Source organism: Lathamus discolor, chromosome 2 (assembly GCF_037157495.1).
Source record: "Lathamus discolor isolate bLatDis1 chromosome 2, bLatDis1.hap1, whole genome shotgun sequence".
Classification (NCBI taxonomy): domain Eukaryota; kingdom Metazoa; phylum Chordata; class Aves; order Psittaciformes; family Psittacidae; genus Lathamus; species Lathamus discolor.
The window spans coordinates 140,307,270-140,328,894 of record NC_088885.1 but is presented as its reverse complement, the minus strand read 5'-3'; the positions used below and the strand labels follow the sequence as shown (position 1 = coordinate 140,328,894).

At 42.2% G+C, this 21,625-nt stretch overlaps 1 protein-coding gene across 3 annotated transcripts; it reads right to left on the bottom strand.

Annotated features, from left to right (window-relative positions):
* On the bottom strand, nt 1-15,965 carry DCSTAMP (dendrocyte expressed seven transmembrane protein). 3 transcript variants are annotated; one of them, XM_065668783.1, is made up of 4 exons: nt 15,843-15,965; nt 6,715-7,773; nt 3,793-4,113; nt 1-3,653 (listed from the first exon to the last, which is right to left on the bottom strand). In XM_065668783.1, exons 1-4 carry the CDS (start codon nt 15,903-15,905, stop codon nt 3,570-3,572), a joined length of 1,527 nt encoding a protein of 508 aa, XP_065524855.1. In that variant the 5' UTR covers nt 15,906-15,965; the 3' UTR covers nt 1-3,569. The 3 variants fall into 3 exon arrangements, with proteins under 3 accessions (XP_065524855.1, XP_065524856.1, XP_065524857.1); XM_065668784.1 differs by having other exon boundaries at nt 15,917-15,959; XM_065668785.1 differs by lacking the exon at nt 15,843-15,965 and adding an exon at nt 14,690-14,787.
* Nucleotides 15,966-21,625: the final 5,660 nt, after the last annotated feature.

The following is a 21,625-nucleotide window of genomic DNA, read 5'->3' as shown; positions in this document are numbered from 1 at the left end:
TTGTGGATGGAATACTGGGTTTTTATTGTAACTTGTAGAGGGTTTTTTGGGGTTTTGTTTTGATTTTTTTTTTAAAGAAAAAGAACAATGTAATCATGTGGTCCAGGGTTATGGTAAACAGAGAGGCCAACGGAATAGCTGAACAACTTGCAGAGGAGACAGCTGAAGATAAACAAGTCCCCAGACTTCCCCAGCTCACAGGCCAGAAACAAATGGGAGAAAACAGAAACCAAGTAAGTTCTGCAGAGAACGAGAGGTATATATGTGTAATGCCAGGGGAGAGGCAGACCTGTACGACTAAAGAGAACTGAAGGAATAGACCTAGCACTTGTAGATCATGGTTAAGAACATTCTACCACTGAGATAAATTTCAGTGTCTTTGAGGTGCTGAAGGTGAATTTGTTTTAGAATTTAAAAATGTGCAGAATGTGACATTTTCCCTGGTAACCCAGGTTTAGGGAGATGAGGAAGAGCAAACTTACCCCTTTGCCTGTCATTCAGCTCACCTTCTTAGCACACGGGTATGCATGGGTATGGTCACAGAAACAAACAGTACATTAGTCCACTCAAGTGCATGACTCCAGTATAAGTGTAATGGCAACAATATTTGTCAGGTGGCACCCTGGTGCTGGCACAGCACATTCACAAATTAACACAAGCTTTTGTTGTGCATGTCTAATATTTTTTCTGTACTTCTGTGTGTAAAAGTCACCGAATTGGAATGGCTGAGACTGGCAGGCACCTCTGCAGATATCTGCTACAGGCCTACTGCTCTGAGTTGCTCAGAGCCATGTCTACGTGGGTTTTGAATGTCTCCAAGAATGGAGACTCCATAACCTCTCTGGGCATCCTGTTCCAGTGTTTGACCACACTCACGGTAAAAAAGGTGTTGTTATGTTTGGGAGAGGTTAAGTCCTGGCCTCTATGTTTGGAAATGGCATCGAGAGGAAATTGCTCCATCACTTCCTGACAAGCCTGCAGTTTCACAGATCCTTCTTCTTGCCCTTTTTGAAGATGGGAGTGATAATCTTTCTCTTCTAGTCCTCAGTAACCTCTCCTGATGACCATAACCTTTAAAAGATAATCAAAAGTTTCCTCACGATGACACCAGCCAGCACCCTCAGCACCCAGGGTGGCTCCCCTCATGTCCTATGAACTTAAGTTTGTCCAGTGCTCCCTGACCATACCATCCTTCATGAAGGATGTCTTCCTTGGTCCAGACTTTCCCTCTGGTCTGAGGGGCATAGTATAGCTAAAGATCTGTCTTACCTATAAAGATCAGGACAAAGAATTACCTTGGGCTTTTCCATGTCCTTTGTCACTGATAGCAGGGCCAAGCATCTAGGTAAAATGTTTACCAGAGATGAACATTCTGTACAGAATTACAGTTAGTTTCTCAAGGATTGCCTTTTATCACTGCCATGACTCTTGCCATTTTGAGGAGGCAAGCCAAGCAACACTCAGTAAGGTGCCCTTTCGGTTGGTGGTGGGAGCCCGAGCATTCAGGTACAACACTGTTCTGTAAAACCTGCAAAGTCTCACCTACCCTACCAAAGACTACTCTTTTTCATAATCAGTCATTCCCACTAGGCTTAATTTTCTTATGTAAATGCGAAGTATAGACATGGCATTTTTCTAAGAGTGTACTCCGGAACTCAATTAACAGATTTAGGTATCTCTCCCAGCCATTGACCCCTGTCTGAGGCATTTTGATGAACCATTCCCATATGCTGCAAAGCTTTCACTTGCTGCTTGCAGAACAACTGAGAGAAAAAGTATGCTAGGTTGCAACACACCATCAAACAAGAAAAGCAAGAAACTCCAAAGCAAATATCACCTCCTGATGCCAAGTGAAGTGAGTAGTGTTTTGTGGTAGTGCCATCAGCCAGACCTGCCCACACCTCTGGGTGTTGTAATCAGTAGGAGATATGAGCCTCTCAGCAGCCTGTCCTTTGGGACTGAAAGGAGCACAGCCAGCTCCCACCAGCAGTGAACTTGTCAGAACTCAGCCAAAAATGCTCAACTCCTGCTGACACTTAGCTCTTCCCCTTTCATCTGCAATGATAACAAGAGTGCATGAATTTGCATGACCCCTTTGTCAATAGTACCCGGATAGCTAGTCTGGTCTGTGAAAGCAAATCTAAAGCAAACTTCATTTTTCTTCTTTTTCAACAGGGTGCTGCTTGTTACTGTGCCTTGACAGTAGTACTTGGAATATAAATGGCATTCTGCTACTATCCGGGGCTGACTCACTTTAGCAGAGAGGATATAGTCAGGCCACTCAGAGAACATTCAGCACAACTGTCAATAATGCATGGCTTTAATCTAGCACCTCATTTTCTAGAGACAAATTGTTGGCACATTGGCAACCTGAACCACCTGTGTCCATGGAAGAGTGATGCTTCCTTAAGGTCCTTTCCAGCCCTAACTATTCTGTGATTCTATGATTCATTTGGAAGATCCAAAGAAAAAAAAGACTTCTTGTATTTTTTTTTCAGGTGGAAAATAACTTCTGACACTTGCTAGTGGAAAGCTTTAAATAAGTCTCTATTCGTTCAAATAACAGAGACATAGATCAATGACTGTCCTGGGACCATGCATGTATTAGAGCTGAGTTTGCTATTATGCAACTTGAAGAAGTTAGCTGTGGCTGAAAATCAAAAGTACACTACCTGTGGTGGATTTCTAGCTCTTCATAAAATCTCTGGTGGTGCCACATCAGTCAAGCCGTCAGAAAAGCTATGTCTTTTGCTTTTAGTGTTTGTTCCTGTGTCATACGAAGGTCACAGCACCAACATTAGTTAAACAGCTGAAGCGCTCAGTATTGGCTCAGTTCTGTTTCACTGAAGTCAGTAGTGGCTTTACCAACATAATTAAGCCCATTTTTGCCACTTCTGCAAGCTCCTTTGGACTGCAAGATTCAAGGCATTGTTAACTTCTGCTTGTATATGCCTACGCCTCAAAACCAGCTTGTTGGCACCCACAGCACCTGATTCCTATGTATTCTATCCTTTGTGAGCACTAACTTCTGCATGTGCTTCATTGCCTCTCTTGTGATCATCAAAGGTACAGGACAATTTGCACTAGCAATTGCAACTGCAACTAGCCTATGAATATGTGAAAGGAGGAGACAAAACCAAGTGAGGAATTCCATGCGGGAGACTAGGATTAGAAGCTTCGGAGAGATGCATAACCAAAAGTAAGTAGGGAAGCCAAAGTGCAAGGGAGAGTTCGGCTGGGCTAGAGGATTGACAGAGCAAATAAAGCATTCACCCTGCAGAAGAGACTGCTACAGAGTCAGGAGCAGGTATATGAAGCTAGTAAAAGAATGAGGCTGAAGGGTTTGGAGCAGTTGAGGGTTGATAAATAGAAAAGTCTAGAAAGTTTGAAGCCCTCTAGTTAGGTTCTTGGCCAGCCCAGAAGCCAATGGGCAACCTCTGATGCATCTTCTATCTTCAGTGTCTGGCAGACGTGAAGATGACAAACAAGCTGTGCCATTATGTGTGCAAAACACAGGTTCCTGTGGTGCTAGAACATCTCTGCCTTAGCCAAAGATTCACTTGTCTCTTCTATACCCTGCTGTCCTTTGACAAACTCCTTTCTTTCTTCCTCACTGACTCTCTTGCCTTCAGTATTGGAAACCAAAAGTTGACCTGAAAAGACATAAATATGATGCTATGATCATAGTGTTACAGAGTTAGAGATCACCCAAGCACTAACATCCTGTATAGTTAGTATAGCTACCACCCTGAGAGTGGGAGATTTTTTTTTCCCCTAGAGTTGATGGCTCACCTTTTTAGCAAACATGTTCTTCCCAGTTTTCTCTTGTAGCTTTGCTCTTTTCTTCAGTAATTTTGCATGCAAGTAATGTATCCGTTTCATCTCTGTGTCAGGATAAAATGAAGTCAACACAAGTATTTTAAGTTGGACCATGAGGCCAGAGAATAACCCAAAAATGCTTAGGAAGAAGATGATGACTCCAAGCTGGATCCATGTTGTGGAGAGTGCAAGCTTTGGCTGAGGGAGGCAGTTGTGCTTAAACAAAGAGATCTTGAAAGGATCAGTCTTTGTAATATGCTCCCTCATATCAAAGATAAAGCTGTTCTCATTCCTCTGCACAAGAAAAAGAGAGAGTTTAGTATGGTACTGATTCCTTCCTTTCTTAATATTTCTCGCATTGGACATTCAGATTTACAAAGGACCATAAATCATCTAGTCAATCTAGTGTCAATATATTTTCTATGCTCATAACTATGCATTTATTGGTTATTTCTAAATGTTTCAGACTGCATTTACACCATTTCTCTTCGGACACTGTCCCACAGTTTTAAACTTACCTTCTCAGTGTCTCTGATAGATAAATATTTAACTAATCTGGCTATCATGGTTTAATATATTCCCAATAATCTGCTCAGATCCTCTTTTTAGGGTCCTTCCCTCAAACAGCAGAGCAGAGTGTGTCCACCCCTTTGGCTGTGGCTCAGTACATCATAAGCAGAGCTTCCACACCCACCCAGACGGGTGCTCTGACCACAAGGTTATCATGCAAACAAAGTCACATCTCCTCCTCTGATAAATGCCTTTGCTCAGAATGTCTTGCATTGCTTGTGGACTGAAATACTGAAAGAATGAGGGGGACTTCATTAGACATACTAGTGGGACCAGTATTTCATGCTGGCAGGCAACTTTCTGCTTCTGGACACCCTGTCCCTGCTTCCACCTTCTCTGTACTTCTCTTTTACATTTGTGTTTTGTCAGGAGCTCATTGCTCATCCATGCTGGCCTCCTGCTGCCTTTGCTTGATTTGACTGAGATGAATAATTCTTGAGTTTAGACCAGAGGGTTTCTGAATATCAAACAGCTCTCCTGAACCTTTTTCTTCTCAAGCACCAGGAATTGGGATCATTTCACATGCTGGTTTGGTGATGCTAGATCACAGTTGCTGTGCAGCAGCAGAGTTTATGTGAGGTGTGATGCCCCCTTAGAATGCTTACCAATCTGCCTCCTCAACATTTCTCAGACTGACTGACCAGATGATTAAAGCCTCTCTGCTTTTGCACAGGAAACTGACTTCTTCAGGTTGCATCTGACTTGCTACATGTGTGCTGATTGCACAGTTACAGTGAGGCTTTTGTGCCTATTTTCCTAAAAGAAAGTCAGGTGACAATTAGAAAGGTAAAATTTAGAAGTTAGCAGCCTCCATCCTCTAGGAAAAGTTTGTCATTGGCACGATCTGGAAACCTTTGGCTTACATCTGTCGTACAGATGCTGAAGTTTTGTACTCTTTGTTAAGATAAAATTGGGCAATCATTTAATTTTTGTCCCATGGAAGAATTTGATATTTTTATATACAATGCAAAATATCATAATCTGAAGTATGATAGAATTTGATCAGCAGCTTGACTTATTTTCAGCTAATTTTGTTAGTAGTTCACTTTTGTCTGAAGTGCTGCCATTCTTCAAGGACGCTGTGTGCTACGTCTCCCTTCCCCTTCATGGTTCAGTCCCAACCAGATGAACATCCTGTGACACACAGGGACCACCAGTGTACCATACACCATCTAAGATGAACCTGCAGTGGCTCAGCAGTGTGTCATAAAAAATGTGGTCTGGCTGAAGAAGCCATCTCAAAGCTTCAATATGTCATATATGGAAAAGTGATAATGGGAATGTCTCTGCCAAAGATTGTATGTCCTATTTTGTTTCCTTGTAATTTCAAGCAATGCACTTATTGCAGTGTTCACCTTAAGTATCTTGCTCTGTGTAATTGCTTTTGGCTAGATGAATGTTTGGGGAATGGGGATAAGCAGAAATGAGCTCTCATTATTATGAGCTCTAAGAGGAAGTGATAGAAAATGGGGAGTAAGAAAGAATTGATAGAAGTAAGAATATATATCGTATTGTACTAAAAATCATGCATCCCTTTGAAATCTTATCTTGAAAGTATCAAATGGTTATATGTTTTTGGGAACTGTTTTAAGCCTGATCTTGCAAGCTGTCAAGCTGGGTGGCTTTCTGGTGCATTTCATGGCATCACATGGGTCCTACACTCCAGTAGTGAAATCTCCGGCTTTAGAAGTGTTCACAGGCAGGACCGTGAGCAATCTGATCCATCTCTGAAGTTGGCCCTGCTTTTAGCATGAGCTTGGTATGGATGGCCTCCGGACATCCCTTCCAACCTAATTACTCCATGGTTCTCCATGCTGCTACTGCTCCTGCTAGAAGAACCTTGTAATTTCAGCAATGTGTTATTATTTCATGTGTATGTATCCAAGCTTATTTAAATGATGAGCTCCTCACACTACTGGGCTATAAAAAGGTAGACATCTCTTACATCAGTGTCACAGTGGCATTTGACTATAAAAGTGGCAATTCACACATGTCAGCATTGTGAGGTTCCAGTTTTAAGCTTCTGGTCTTCTCCACATGTGTAAGTAGAGTAACAAAAGTCCTTCTTCCTATATTTACCATTCTCTAGAAATATGATGACACTTTGGAAAGTGCAGAGAACTGTCTGGTTCCATCCAGCATACATATCTGGAAAGGCAGTGGTCCTTTTTGAAACAAGCAAATAATGATAGGAAAGAATTGATGGTTGTGTGTCTGCTCCTGCAGATGCTGAAGATGAAGAGAACTTTTTCAACATTAAACTAAGAAATATACTGAGATAATAATAAATAATAATAAACTAAGAAAGTACTGATAAGTACTTACTTGCTGAAAGAGGCTGAGCTGAATCTCTATATCTGGTATTTCTTGGAGGTGTTTACTCACAGAAAAAATTAACCAATAAAACAAATAATCTACTGCAGCTAACAGAAGCCAGATGCAAAGATGAATAATTACAGGGAAGAAAAAGTACTGCATGTTTTTTCTGTCCTTCCTTGTGAGGCAGAAGGATGGGATTATTACATAATCTTTTCTTTCTTTTTTGTTGAGTGGCAGAACACAGGGTCTTTGCTGCTGCTTTTGGTGCTCATCGAATACAATAAACTCTTTTGTGATGTAAATATTCTTATATTTGGCACTGTGAGAGCCCACAAATTTTTTGATAAAGAGGCCGGTTCCAAAAGAAGCTAGAAAAATCCCCACTATAGGCAGTACTTTCTGGCCTATATACGGCAGTATAGTCAGCATAAAAGATATCTGGTTAGCAACTCTCTGGATTTCTTGCTTTGTGTCATTTAGCTCTTGTTTTAATGCATCATCTGAAATTGAATAAGATGGTGTGAATTCGTGCCTTAGAAACACTATATGTTTAGATAGATCAGAGGAAAGCTTGGTCATCTCATAAATCCATTTTACTGCCTCAACATAATATTTTATCAAGGCAAATTGTTCATACTCTAAATGACAGGTTATACTGTCTGCCAGAACCTTTAGGTTGTGAAATATATTTTGGATGTTGCCAGCCACCATGACACCTGTGCCAGCCGTAATAAGCGCATTCCTGCCATTTCGCAGTCCACAAGAAAGAAGGAACAGGACACTAAAACAACGCAGGTGCTTGAAACAGGAGAGTACGATAGAAAGCAAAATCCAGATGAATCCAGCTATCAGTAAGGGACCCAAAGGACTGTGTTCCAGGGAAAAGTGCATGCCAAGGAATAATAGAAAGCTTGAGACAAAGCCAACTGCAGAGCAAACTGCAAAAAGCTGCATCAGGTACTTCCAGCCAGGTTTCCTTTCAGATATAAAAATTCCCCATGCTTTCTGGGCTATTGAGACAAACGTTTGCATTTTCTTCTGATGCTGACACTGCGATGGCTCGAACTAAAAGGAAAGAAAAGCAAAAAGACTGTTAGTTACAGGGTCACACTTCTGACAGTGATGTGCTTTGAACAGTGCTTCACATTGCAAAAGGTCTTACTCACATGGTGGCTGAACCCCCTGTGTGAGACCCAAATCTTTGTCCCTAGTATCACATACATAAACATGGAAGAGACGACTATAAAAGGTATTCTGTCTTTTTTTTTTTTTTTTCAAGTATTTTTGCCTTTTTGCTTTCTGTAAACTCTGATTTCTCATTTGCTATATAGACACAGTGGTTCCTACGTACATGTATTTGTGTATATATGCATGAGCGGGACACAAGCCTCTGGTAGCATCCAGTGCTCCCATGCGGGTGTTAGCTTTGCCTTACATGGGCACTGAGAAGGGGAAGAGGGGAGCATGGGGACTTCACATTAGTACCCTGATGCAGGGGAGCACAGCTTGACCCACGGGGAGCAGCCAGAGTAGTTGCCATGAAGGGAGGAGCGGGTGGACAGCCTGTGCACACTGCCCAGGGAGGGGGGAACGAATATCTTTTTCAGCTGCAGGTGGATCAGTACAGAGGGGAAGAAGTATGTTTCAAAGGCATCAGGCCTTCTTTGGGTCTCTCCTGGGATAGCACAGCTACAAACTGGTTCATATACACTTTCAACCCTAATTGCTTGTACTTGTCACAATCTCTCTTGCCTACCACCATGTCCATGCTACCAGTTACAAGGCATTTCTGTGAGATTCAGTTCAGTTTGATGGGAGACAGACCAGCACTCACTATCTTTCCTTCTTCTTTTACAACATAATATTTATAGCGCAATTTGTCCAAAGATGCAATATCAATATATATGCATATTAGCCTCAGAGCAAATGAAATACTAATAAAATAAAATGAACTGTTGCAATTTTTTCTTAAATAAGGAACAGTTTTCTTCACAAATACATCCTGAAGATACTACTTTGTCTTTTGTTTAGCTTAAACACAGCAGGTAGTCAGGAACTAAACTCTTGCTTTGTATACTGGCATTTGACTTTATGAATTCTGCTAGCATTCACTGTACCACTTTCCCCTTCCTGTCACTGTAATTAGTTAATAGTTATGTCATTATTGGCTTTGCATGCAACAGAAGCTAAGGGTGATTGGTGCAGGCATCTGACCCCAGCTGGGACCTTCTTGGACTGCTGTGCTTGCTGTGCTGTTTTTCCTTGGCCTCACTTGAGTCTGATCCTTTCTAGTGCTGAGGACTATCCTGAAAGATGCTGAGTTTTTTGGTGCTTAACTGCTTCAGTAGGGATTAATGGAGGTCAGAAGCTCTCAGGGTAGGCTCCATCTTTAGCCCTATAACTCTGCTTGGGAAGGCTGAAGAAATTGCTTCCTTTCAGGGCCTCAGTGAATTCAGCTGTAAACTGAGTATAACATCAATTAGAAGCTCTTATACAGAGCAAAATTAGTTAATTAATGTCCCCGAAGTATACAGAAGTCACCATGTGTTTGGCAAAGCAGTGCAAGTGAAATGAGAAGCAGAGATAGCACACAAGCCACCAGGCTCCAGCTTTGCCATGAGACTTGCTCTCTGCTTTCATGGATGGTTCTTTGCCCTCTTCCTACTGAGTTAGATATTAACGAGGCATTTTTAGGAAACTTAGCTAAAAAGGAGATGTTCATAATCCTGGAGTCAAGCCGAACCAGGCCTAACAGCTAGGAAACCCTGGCAGTGAATCCTAAACTTGCTAGATAAAACAGTACATGCCTTTCATCTGATTTGTAGATCTAAGAAAAATTGCCCTGTACAGTAAATAGATCTGAAGTTCTGTTCTTGATTTAAGAAACCATAAAAAAGAAATACATAAAAGCTACAATTTTTGTAATATTATGCAAACCCATTCATCTGAGAAAATAACACATTTTGAGTTTTCTTTTACAGCACTGATTTTACAGCTATTCCCAAGCAGAGTTTCTGCATGGTTTTGTGTGTTTGTATGTATATACCACCCTGATATCTGTTGGAGCAACGGTACTGCCTGGCACAAGCAATCCAGGAGGTTCCTCGATTGTGTGGAAGACAACTTCCTTCTGCAAGTAACAGAGGAGCCGACAAGGAGATGTGCAATGCTTGACCTTGTGCTCACCAGCAGGGAAGGGCTGGTTGGAAATGTGACAGTCCAGGACAGCCTTGGTTGTACTGATCATGAGATGATCGAATTTGAGATCCTCAGGACAGTGAGAAGAGCGTGCAGCAAGCTCACTGCCCTGGACTTCAAAAGAGCAGACTTTGGCCTCTCAGGAACCTGCTTAGTAAGGTTCCATGGGATATAGCCCTAGAGGGCAGGGGGGCCCAAGACTCTTGGTTGACATTCAAGGATCACCTGCTACAAGCTCAGGAGTGTTGCATCCCAACTAGAAGGAAGTGCAGCAGGAGGGCCAGGAGACCTCCTTGGATGGATAGGGAGCTGCTGAGGAAACTACGAAGAAAAAAGAGTCTTATAAAAGGTGGAAGCAGGGAGAGGCAGCCTGGGAAGAATACAGGGATGTTACTAGGGAAACTAGGGACCAGGTTAGGAAAGCTAAGGCTCAGTTAGAATTAAACTTGGCTAGGGATGTTAAGGATAATAGGAAGGGATTCTATAGTTATATTGCAAATAAAAGACAGACTAGGGACAGCATGGGCCCTCTTCTGAAGCTATTAGGAGAACTGGGTACCCTGGATTTGAAGAAGGCTGAGGTTCTGAATGACTTTTTTGCCTCAGTCTTCACTGGCAAAGTCTCTGACCGCACCACCCAAGTCTTGGAAGTCAGACGCAGGGACTGTGAGAATGAAGACCTTGGGCCCACTGTAGGAGAGGATCTGGTTTGAGACCATCTTAAAAATCTGAACGTGCACAAGTCCATGGGACCAGATGGAATCCATCCGTGGGTCCTGAAGGAGCTGGCAAATGAAGTTGCTAAGCCACTGGCCATCATATTTGAAAAATCATGGCAGTCAGGTGAAGTTCCCAATGACTGGAAAAAGGGAAATATAACCCCCATTTTCAAGAAGGGGAAAATGGATGACTCAGGGAACTACAGACCAGTCAGTCTCACCTCTGTGCCTGGCAAAATCTTGGAGCACATTCTCCTGGAAGGCATGCTAAGGCACATGAAAAACAAGGTGCTTGGTGACAGCCAGCATGGCTTCACTAAGGGGAAATCCTGCCTGACCAATGTGGTGGCCTTTAATGATGGGGCTACAGAACTGATGTACAGGGGTAGAGCAGTTGATGTCATCTACCTGGACTTGTGCAAAGTGTTCGACACTGTCCCATACGGCATCCTTGTCTCTAAATTGGAGAGACATCAATCTGATAGACAGACCATTCGGTGGATAAAGAACTGGCTAGGTGGCCGCACACAAAGAGTTGTTGTCAATGGCTCAGTGTCCAGATGGAAAACAGTAACGAGTGGTGTCCCTCAGGGATCAGTGTTGGGACCGGTCTTTCTCGACATCTTTGTCAGTGACATGGACAGTGGGATTGAGTGCGCCCTCAGCAAGTTTGCCGATGACACCAAGCTGTGTGGCTTGGTTGATACGCTGGAGGGAAGGAATGCCATCCAGGGGGAATGCCATCCAGAGGGACCTTGACTCGCTTGTGAGGTGGGCTGATGCCAACCTTATGAAGTTCAACCATGCCAAGTGCAAGGTCCTACTCTGGGTCGGGGCAATCCCAGGCACATCTACGGGCTGGGCAAAGAGATTCAGGGTGGCCCTGCAGAGAAGGACTTGGGGGTGCTGGTCGATGAGAAAATGAACATGAGCCGGCTGCAGTGTGCGCTCGCAGCCCAGAAAGCCAACCGTATCCTGGGCTGCATCAAAAGGAGTGTGACCAGCAGGTCGAAAGAGGTGATCCTGCCCCTCTACTCTGCTCTTGTGAGACCTCACCTGGAGTATTGTGTGCAGTTCTGGTGTCCTCAACATAAAAAGGACATGGAACTGTTGGAACAAGTCCAGAGGAGGGCCACGAGGATGATCAGGGGACTGGAGCACCTCCCGTATGAAGACAGGCTGAGGAAGTTGGGGCTGTTCAGCCTGGAGAAGAGAAGGCTGCGTGGGGACCTCATAACAGCCTTCCAGTATCTGAAAGGGGGCCTATAAGGATGCTGGGGAGGGACTCTTCATTAGGGACTATAGTGACAGGACCAGGGGTAATGGGTTCAAACTTAAAGAGGGGAAGTTTAGATTGGATATAAGGAAGAAATTCTTTCCTGTGAGGGTGGTGAGGCACTGGAATGGGTTGCCCAAGGAAATTGTGAATGCTCCATCCCTGGCAGTGCTCAAGGCCAGGTTGGACAGAGCCTTGGATGGCATGGTTTATTGTGAGGTGTCCCTGCCCATGGCAGGGGGGTTGGAACTAGATGATCTTAAGGTCCTTTCCAACCCTAACTGTTCTGTGATTATATGTGTGGGTATGGTGTCTTCCCGTTAATGTTTATAAGCATTCAGTAAATGGCTGCAATATGTGATGAGGAATTTGGCATGACTGCATCTAAGAACTGGAAAAAGAGTCAAGAACAAATTCCTAGAATTAAGAAAAGCCATGCTTCTGGACCAGGAGGCTTGAGACTTGCAAATTATGGACCAAACTTGAAAGTAATCAGAAAGTCTCCTTTACATGGCAGATTCAATACTGTCACATTTGATTACTGCAACACTCAACATATATATCACAGGTTTGTCCCTAACCTACATGAACCTAGTGTTCTAAGGCAGAAAAGGCATCATAAAAGTCCACTGGGTTTTGGAGGCTGTGGCATGGGTGCTCATGTGGCATGGGTGTTGGGAAAGGGAGCGTTCCCTTCCCCTAGGAAGCCCATCTTAGAGCTCAGCCACTGCTCGGGTCAGCTTCAGGCTCACAGCGTGCATCTCTGTAGCTTGTCTGACACCTCCATTTCCCCCCCATAAGACATCAGCAGCAGTTGTAGATACTCAGCACAGGAGAACTATGCAAAGGATGAAAACTGTAACCCTAAAATATGTGGAGATTGAAAATTCTTCTATCAGCAGGCAATAAAACAGCTGTGAATGGTTGGGAAGAGAAAATAACGCTCTGGCTCAGATGTAGAAATAAATCTTTGGCTCGAATAAAAAGGCTAATTCAATGCTTAAAGAAATAGTAAACCTTGAGCGCTTTCTGGAATGACTCTTCTTGAAAACATAAATCACAAAAGCTCTCCTGAAGCTGTTAGGTGCAGGTATGAATTTTAACATTAGGCTGAATAAAGAACAAGAATAAAACCTTCATTTCTATTGCAGTCTGAAGCAAAGTATTTTTTCTTCTGTCCCGTGGCATTAAGTAATGTGGGGGCTGCTACAATTATTTATGTATCATAAGGAAAGCATTATTCTTGGAAAGCAGTTTCTTGCTCTTAAGTGCAAATTTCTTTCCACCAGAGTTTCTTGTGATGTACGCCACAGAGGGGGGCTGGAAACTCTTGTGCTTCGGCTCTGCCTTTGAACCTGATTTTTCTGTAAAGTCTAAGGGGAACCTTTCTCTGCCTTATTTTCACTCTCTAGGAAATACTTACTCGTATCTGGAAATGTGATATTCATCTACCATATGTCGTGCTGGCAGAAGTAATTAGAAGAACAAACTCTCAAAAGGAGCCTCTCCAGCAAGGAGTTTGGGCCATACTTCCTTCAGGCTTGTGATGTACTGAAATTGATGTAATATAATTAAGAGGTATTTTTCTACTCTCATTTAAAAAAAAAAGAAAATTTTGAAGAATTTTTAAGATCCAGCTTGTGATATTTGATATTGGCTACAGTTTTATATAAGTAGAGGATAAGTACATAGCATCAAGGGTACCTTCCAGCTCAGCCATGAGCCCTGTGCTAGAGCTATGTCATTTTTGTACAGTACAAGTTCACATCATGTATGATTTATTCCCTGCCTGCTATAGATACTCCTCCATATTCATTGTCCAAGAAGTTGTGGCCACCTTCACTACTGATTTGGTTCTATCCTCGTGCCTTGCTCACCCCATATCTAATGATATTGCTAGAATGCGATAGGCTAGACTAGACTAGACTACACTAGTTCAGTTGGAAGTGACCTACAGTGATCATCTATTTTAACTGTAGTAGGTTTAAACTCCTCATATTTGCAGGGACTATTTCTGAAGCATTCTCTACCTTCTACAGGCTACTGCTTGCTTAGAAGTGATCAGCAGGCCTAAGTTTCTAGTATATGGATTAGCCACGCCTTGAAACTCTTTGCAAATTTTTGATATAATGGAAGAAGCAAAAGTCTCCTAAAAATGTATAGTGAGAAAAAGAATGGGATTTACTAAATAATAAGCTTTTTAATAGAGATACTGCTGATTTGGCAAAGCATGACAGAGTCAGATCTTTAGTTCTATTTTGTGTTTTGACACAGACCTAACGCAGACAAAGCCTTGGGACAACAAGTCCAATTGAGTTAGGACTGATTAGTGCCACCAGGTTTTATGTCCCCACACAAAGTCTGACACAACTTTTCTCTGTGCAACACTGTTGGTTGAGCTGACCTTAGGAGCAGTATGGCCGTTTGGCAGTTCCTTGGCCCCACACAGTGCACAGGATCCTCAGACATAAAAATAAAGTCTTAATAAGAGAGGCATTAGGTTAAATGGGAAACTTATATCCTATTGATGCTAAAGCTTCAGCTACACAGTGATCTTTGCCTCATAAATGCTGTTTGAATTTTACACAGGAATTAAGGAAGAGAAAGCATACAATAAGAACACAAAAACAAGTGTTTCCTTTTTTGGCTGTTTCAGCAGCCTTCTCTCCTAGCCTGAATCAGTTACATTGAAATGTAAGACAACGACTTCCCTTTTTTGGATACTGTAAGAAAAAAACAACACTGAATTATGGTTTAGTAAGAAGAAAAATACAGGAGGGGGTCTCACATTATTTCCTTTGGTCAGTGCAGGGCATTCAGCAGAGAAATAAAAGCCCAGTCAAAAATCCAGCAATGCTATTTGAGCTAATCCCAGGGTTTCATTGAGGCTCCGCTCATTTCTTATGTTCACATTGTTTGCTTTTAACTGCAGGGGGAAGGAGAGCAATTGGTACTAAACACAACAAACGCAGGCAAGGACAAAATATCTAATGAAATATGTGCACATAGAAACTTGAAATGCTAAACAACATAGCAATGCAAATAAAACAACAATTTATACACATGCAAACCAAACAAAAATAACAACTGCTCAACATCTCTTTTTCTTCATGTATTTAAAATACATTGCACAGGAAAACTCTGAACACTGCAAGATTTTATAAAGTCTTTAGGATGCCACGAATTGTTTAAATGTCATCCAATATCAGATGTCAATGGCACTGGGTGTTGGACTAGATGATCTTTAAATGTCCCTTCGAACTCAAACCATTCTGTGATTCTGTTGTTCTGTGATTCTGTAGTGTCCACATCTGAGCTACCTTGTCTTTCTGTCAGGGAGGAGAAAAGGGCTGTTACCCAGAGCCCTGCTTCAGAGCTGGTTTAGAAGTCCACCTTCACATGAGATGGATTGCATTCTATGGCAGCTTTTTCTCTATCTTGACTATGAAAAGAGTCTGAATACTCAGAGTTATCTAAAGCCAGGTGAGATGAACATCTCCCTACGTTTCTGTATTGCAAGCACAGATATTTGACAGAGCTGAACACTCTGAGCAGGACACAGAAAATGTGTTGTGGGAAACCATAGAAAATGGACATAACACTGGGGGCCATGTTATGTTTGAAAGTTCTGGTACAGCAAACCCACAGACAGATTCTTCCTTTAAAGTGCAGGCAGGAATGGAGGCACAGTTTGGGAAGCCCAAATGGTAGTTTGCTGATTGAGAAAAGCAACTCTACAGAACACAAAAAAATCCAGTATGACACAAAAAAATCCAGTATGAGGGCTGGAAGGAAAGATGAGAGGTTACATAGTCAGCCTTCTCCAACATACAATAGCACCGACATAGTTTTGGGAGAGCTTAGGACTAAGTTGTTTCACAGACCTTCCAATCAGTAAGGTGCAATAAACCTAACAATTAACTTAAAGTAAGTCATTTTACCTTAGAACAGCTAACGCAGTCCATGACTACTATCCACAGTTCCTTTATATTAACCAGAAGCATTACTTACTGACCCTCCTGTAAAGTGCAAGAAAGATCTTCACAGTGCTGTGTGCTTCTTGATTTTTGTGAGGAACCAAGATGGGCACTAGTAAAAAATTTCATATGAGTAATTTGTTTCCCATCCCCTCCCTCAATGAGTCAGGCACACTACAATTTTGAAATTATCCTGGTTTTGACAAAGATTCATGGGGAAGTAACTTATGCACAAGACAAAAATGGTATATAATTTGCAAATGCCACTTTCCACCTTTTTTCTGCCAGAGTAATAGATATCAGCAAATGAGTTCTGGGCTGGAATTTCAAAGACTTAATTTTACATTGAGTAATGGCTTACCTTTAGAACATCTAAGCAATTTGGGTGCTTCCTGTTGAAACAAGCAGCAATTCAGTGTCTAAATAAGTCTGAACCTCAAATCTTTTTTGCTCTACAAATGTTTCTACTGAGATCTGTGCAAGTATTTCTGTAACAGTCTTAGAATATGGTCCTTGAAATTGTACCCACGTTAAATGTCCAACAAACAGATTCAAATTATGTATAAGTCCTTGGTTAATAAAGATAATTCATATACAGGAGGGTAGAGCTGCCATTCAGAAGAATTTTGATAGGCTGGAGAAATGGATTGACAAGAATCTCATGAAGTTCACCAGAGAAGAATGCAAAGTCCTGCCCATTGGGAGGAATAACCCCAGGAATAACAGGCTTGAGCTGACTGGATGGGAAATGGCTTTGCTGAAGAAACTTTGTGTCTTTGAGGAAAACAATTTGAATACAAGCCAGCCATGTGCCCTCGCAGCAAAGAAGGCCGACAGCATACTGACATTATTAGCAAGAATTTTGCCTGCAAATCAGCAGAAGCGATTCTTCTCCTTGACTCAGCACTGGTGAGGCCACATGTGGAATGCTGTGTCCACTGAAGAAATCCCAGTACAACAAAGCCATGTGATCCAGCTGGACGTGCTTTGAGTGGGGAATTGAACAGTTGGCTTCCAAGATTTTCTTCCAATCTAAATTATTTTCTTCTTCACCAGGTGCCTTACCAGTGAAGGCTGAGATATCAAATCCATTTAAACTTGCTTCTGATCTCTACTGGCACAGTACCATGTGCCATGTTCATATTCTGCATTTGCTCTAGGAAAGTTTAATGAATATTACACACCTATAAAAGGTAAAGTATTATATCTCAGTAATAAAAAACAGTCCACAGCAAAATGTTATTACTTTAGTAGCTTTGAGGTTGTAAAGAAAAGGTGAAATAGGTCTGTCTTTCAGGAGTTTATCTGCATAAGAGGCTGCAAAGTAATTAGGGGTTGATGTTGGCATCTTAAATACCCTACAGCTTTTGTAACTTGGATAAGCAGACATACGATCTCTTATTTTTGAAAAGAGAGTAGTTTTCCTGCAAGGAAATTAGAAGTCCGTTTTTTGGATGTGCCAAATGGATTTGCTTCTTGCTCATGGTACTAAGAAAAAAAAAACCAAAAGATAAATTAGAAGTACTAATTTGTGTTCAAACATTAAAAGAGTTGAAAGTTTGGGAGTGATTTCATCATCACAGTGATATGGGTACACAATACACAGCACAGACTTTTAATAACTTCTGATTCAATAGCAAAACAAGATCATATTTCTTAGGACTTTCTGGAAAATACATAAGAAACTTGTTTTGCTTTAACTTTGGCACTTAAAATAAACTACTGGTTTCTGCAGTTTCAGTAGTTTCATACAGTTTGTATGTACATTTGTGTGTTTGGGAGAGAAAGAAGATAATTCTGTACGCACACTTGAAATAGGTCATACAGATTCTGCTAGTTATTAGACTGATACATTAAACCAATTAATCCTTTTATTCAGTTGTCATCCAAGCCAGCTGATAAAGAGGAATACAGACTTTAGGAGAAGTCAAAGGCTGATACACTGATTTACGAGGACAACAGCAACAGAAAGAGTAAGAGGAGTCTTGCACACAATCTTCTATGCACCTATGATAACTTTCCAACAGCATCTCCACGCACTCTTATAGCCACTTCCAGAGCTAATTTGCAATTATGCTTTTACTGCTCATGTTTAAACTTTTTTTTTTTAATAAAATGTATCTATTGCTTTTCTCAAAAATGCCATAGGCTATGTCCAGTGTAGGGATGCTACTGCTACACCTAAGGAATTCTGAACTGGAGACTGACTCTCACTTAGATGCTGATTTCAGAGATACACGGCTGTACTCCAAGCTCAGTTCTGTCCTTTGTTGTCTTTGTAGCATCCAATCAGCAGCTACTGAAGTGCTGGCATGTACATTATTTATTTGCTCTTGGTTGCAATGTGCCTGCATGTAATTTTCCAGACAGCTGGTTTTCCAGCATGTACTGGTAACACTGATGTGGCACTGTCTCACTGTTAGACCAGGTTTCACCTCCACAGAGCAGCCATATACCTGCTGTTTCAAAAGCAGCTACTGAACAGTTTCAGAAAGCTGTCAGGAGGCAAGATGAACATATCATAATGTTCATAGCATCTAAATTATGTATAAAGTAAGGGTATAATTAGATAGAGCAGACCATTTGTAACTGGAGAAAGTCTCTGTTACAGGACAAATGAATGAAATGAACTTTCAGCAGAACATATCCTTCTTAGTATTATATAGGGGAATAGGTTGCCCAGGGAGGCTGTGAATGCTCCATCCCTGGCAGTGTTCAAGGCCAGGTTGGACGAAGCCTTGGGTGAGATGGTTTAGTGTGAGGTGTCCCTGCCCATGGCAGGGGGGTTGGAACTGTATGATCTTGAGGTCCTTTCCAACCCTAACTATTCTATGATTCTAAGAAAATTCTGTAAAGTGACCCAGGTGAGTGGGCAAGTGGGTATTAAGTCAAACCGAGTTTCCACTGAGCCCAACATCTCAGCCTTAATAGCAGCATATAGCGTATGTTTACCTAAACACAGAATGGTGGTTCTGGACAATCTGAACATGGTCTAGGTGACCATACTTGGGGGGGGGGGGGGGGGGGGAATGTCCAGAGGTCCTTTCCAACCTTAACCGTTCTGTGATTCTGTGGCAATTGAGATTCCTGTTGGTCCATTTCTCCAGCCTTTGAGTCCACTCTGAATGAGAACACAATCATCAGACACTCCTTCCAGTTTTGTATCTTCTACAAACTTGCTGAGGGTGAGGGTGCACTCTTTCCAGGTAACTATGTTATACAGTGTTGACCCCAGTATCAACCCTTGGGACACACCACTAGTGAACTTTGTCCAGCTGGACTTTGTGTTGCTGATCAAAAACTCTTGAGCCCAGCAGTTCAGGCAGTTTTCAGTCCACTTCACTGTCTGTTTATTTAACCCAAGCTTTGTCAGCTTGTCTATAAGGATATTAAGGGAAACAGTTTTGAAAACCTTTCTGAAGTTGAGTTAAACAGCATCCACTGCTCTCACCTCATCCACCAAGCCAGTCATTGTAGGCTGTCAGGTTTAGTAAGGATGACTTCCCATTTGTAAATCCATGTTGAAGACACACTGCAAATTGTTTCATGGATTAGTTGCTCCATCACCTTACCAGGGATCAAGGTGAGGCTGACCAGACTGTAGTTCCCTGTGTCCTCCTCCTTGCCCTTCTTTAAGATGGAAATGACAGTTGCTTCTTTCCGGCCCTTAGGTACCTCTCCCAAGCACTATGACCTTTCAAAATAACTGAGCGTGGCCAGTGACAGCTACATAAGCCAATACCCTCACCTGATTTTCCTCCACCAAGTGTAATACTTCCTTCCTCCAGACTTGCCCTGGTCTCAAAGGTCTGGAGTTCCTGAAGGCTGGTCTTCCTAATAAAGGAAGAGCTGAAGGTGACATTGAACACTTTTAGGGCTTTTCCATGTCCTTTGTCACAGGATCCCTACTGCACTTAGCAATGGACCCACATTTCCCTATGTCTTTCTTTTAATGCTTATAGACCTGTAAAAGTCCTTTGAGCTGTCCTTTGGCTGACTCACCTGATTCAGCTGTCTCTGGGCTTTGGCTTTCCTGCCCCCACCCCTGTACAATCAGACAGTGTCTCTATTCCTCCTGGGTCCCCTGTACCTGCTTCCACCTCCTCTCTGCTTCTTCTTTACATTTGAGTTTTGTCAGAAGCTCCTTGCTCATCTATGCTGGCCTCCTGCTGCCTTTGCTTGATTTGATTGGGATGAATAATTCTTGAGCTTGGACCAAGGGATTTTTCAATATTAACCAACTTCCATGGACCTTCTATCCTGTGCTGTATCCCATGAGATCTGTGAAACATCTGTGAAGAGACATAAGTATTTCTCAACAACCACTAAGTGTTCACTGCTAATCACTTTCTTCAACTCTGCATCCAGCCTTCCTCACCTGGTATTCTGTCTGTCTCCTAGTAATTTTCATACAGTGGAATAAACCAGTCTATAGACACAGGTTTTATCTCTTGCCTACAGGAATTTTGCAGAACTTCATAATTCCTTCGGGGCTCCAGGAAGAAAAGAAGCTCACACAGCATCATTACAAACAGTGGGAGTGTGCAACAGGACTTTTCTTCCAGCCAGTTATGGCAGTGAAAGTTCATCCACAATAACCCAAATGCTGGCCAGGTCAGCAGCTTTTAGACAGAGAATTGGGCCCAAAAAGGAGGGGGGAGGAAGGAAGTTTTGCATTTTCTTGGGCTAGATATGAGAAAGAAAGTAGTTTGTGGTCATCTGGGTGCAGTAAATTTTTCCAGCCTTTACATTTTCAAGAGCAAGGAGTTGTGGGCAGGCTTTACCTGTACTCACCAATTTGGATCCAGCCATGGCAGTGACTGGCAGTGCTTCTAGCCTCTTACAGAGAACAAAATAAAGCCGTAAAGTACATACAGACAATGACGAAATCAGTCCTGCAGCCTGAAAAGTGTCCTGATGTTTCAATTACCTAAGAGCACAGTGCCCTTCAGTGATACAGCACATTGATAAAGAGCTTTAGCTGGTCTTTCTCAGTCCATATGCTGCAATCAGGGACACCTCTCAAGCGTGCTGCTATCGCAGGGATTTTTTGGCAGTTCTTTTAAACCAGAATATTTTAGTGACCCCCTCACAGCACACCCTCACAAACTGCTCTGTCAGTGCAACTGTCAAATACATTTTCTGGCACCAAGGTCCATCTTGCTGCTCATGGCCTGCTGATGGGTTGGCCGAAGCCACCAGCTCACAAACAGCAGCATAACTTCTGTTGGGGGAATATGTTCTCTAGCTAACAGCTGCTGAGGCTGCCTGGTTTCTAGACTTTCCTGCTGATGTTGTCTAGTACTGTCCACTGTGAAATGAGAGAAACGGAGAGTTTACTAATTCGAACAGCAGCACAGTAATGTCTGTTGTTTTTTTTCTTCTGTTCTGTCTGCCAGTGCAGTACAGACCCCTCCATCTGAACTGAAAGAGAGGATGGCTTCAGAATTAGTGCACTTCTGACCTCTTTTCCCAGTTTTCTTCTCAATTCATGCAGAATGACTAGTAAAATCTGCTTGCACATAAAAAGTATTAAAATATCACTGCTCAAGATCCTATTGTTCTGGCAGATCTTTAATGTATTTCAACCGATAACGATGCTGTGATTAACACAGTTTTGATAATGCTGTGCTTCAACTATTGTAACATGCAAATTGGATGCATATTTCTTTGGGTTTGTCTTTAGGATGCTGAAATTTCCTTCCCTTTGTGAATACCTGTGTGCTGCAAGAACAAAGCAAGTTCAG

Coding starts and splice junctions, on each gene's coding strand:
- DCSTAMP (XM_065668783.1), bottom strand. CDS start 15,905: ATGCTTCTGGTTAATATAAAGGAACTGTGGATAGTAGTCATGGACTGC. Junction 7,774..15,842: donor ACTGCGTTAGCTGTTCTAAG/GTAAAATGACTT, acceptor CTTTCCTTTTAG/TTCGAGCCATCGCAGTGTCA. Junction 3,654..3,792: donor AGAACATGTTTGCTAAAAAG/GTGAGCCATCAA, acceptor ATGTCTTTTCAG/GTCAACTTTTGGTTTCCAAT.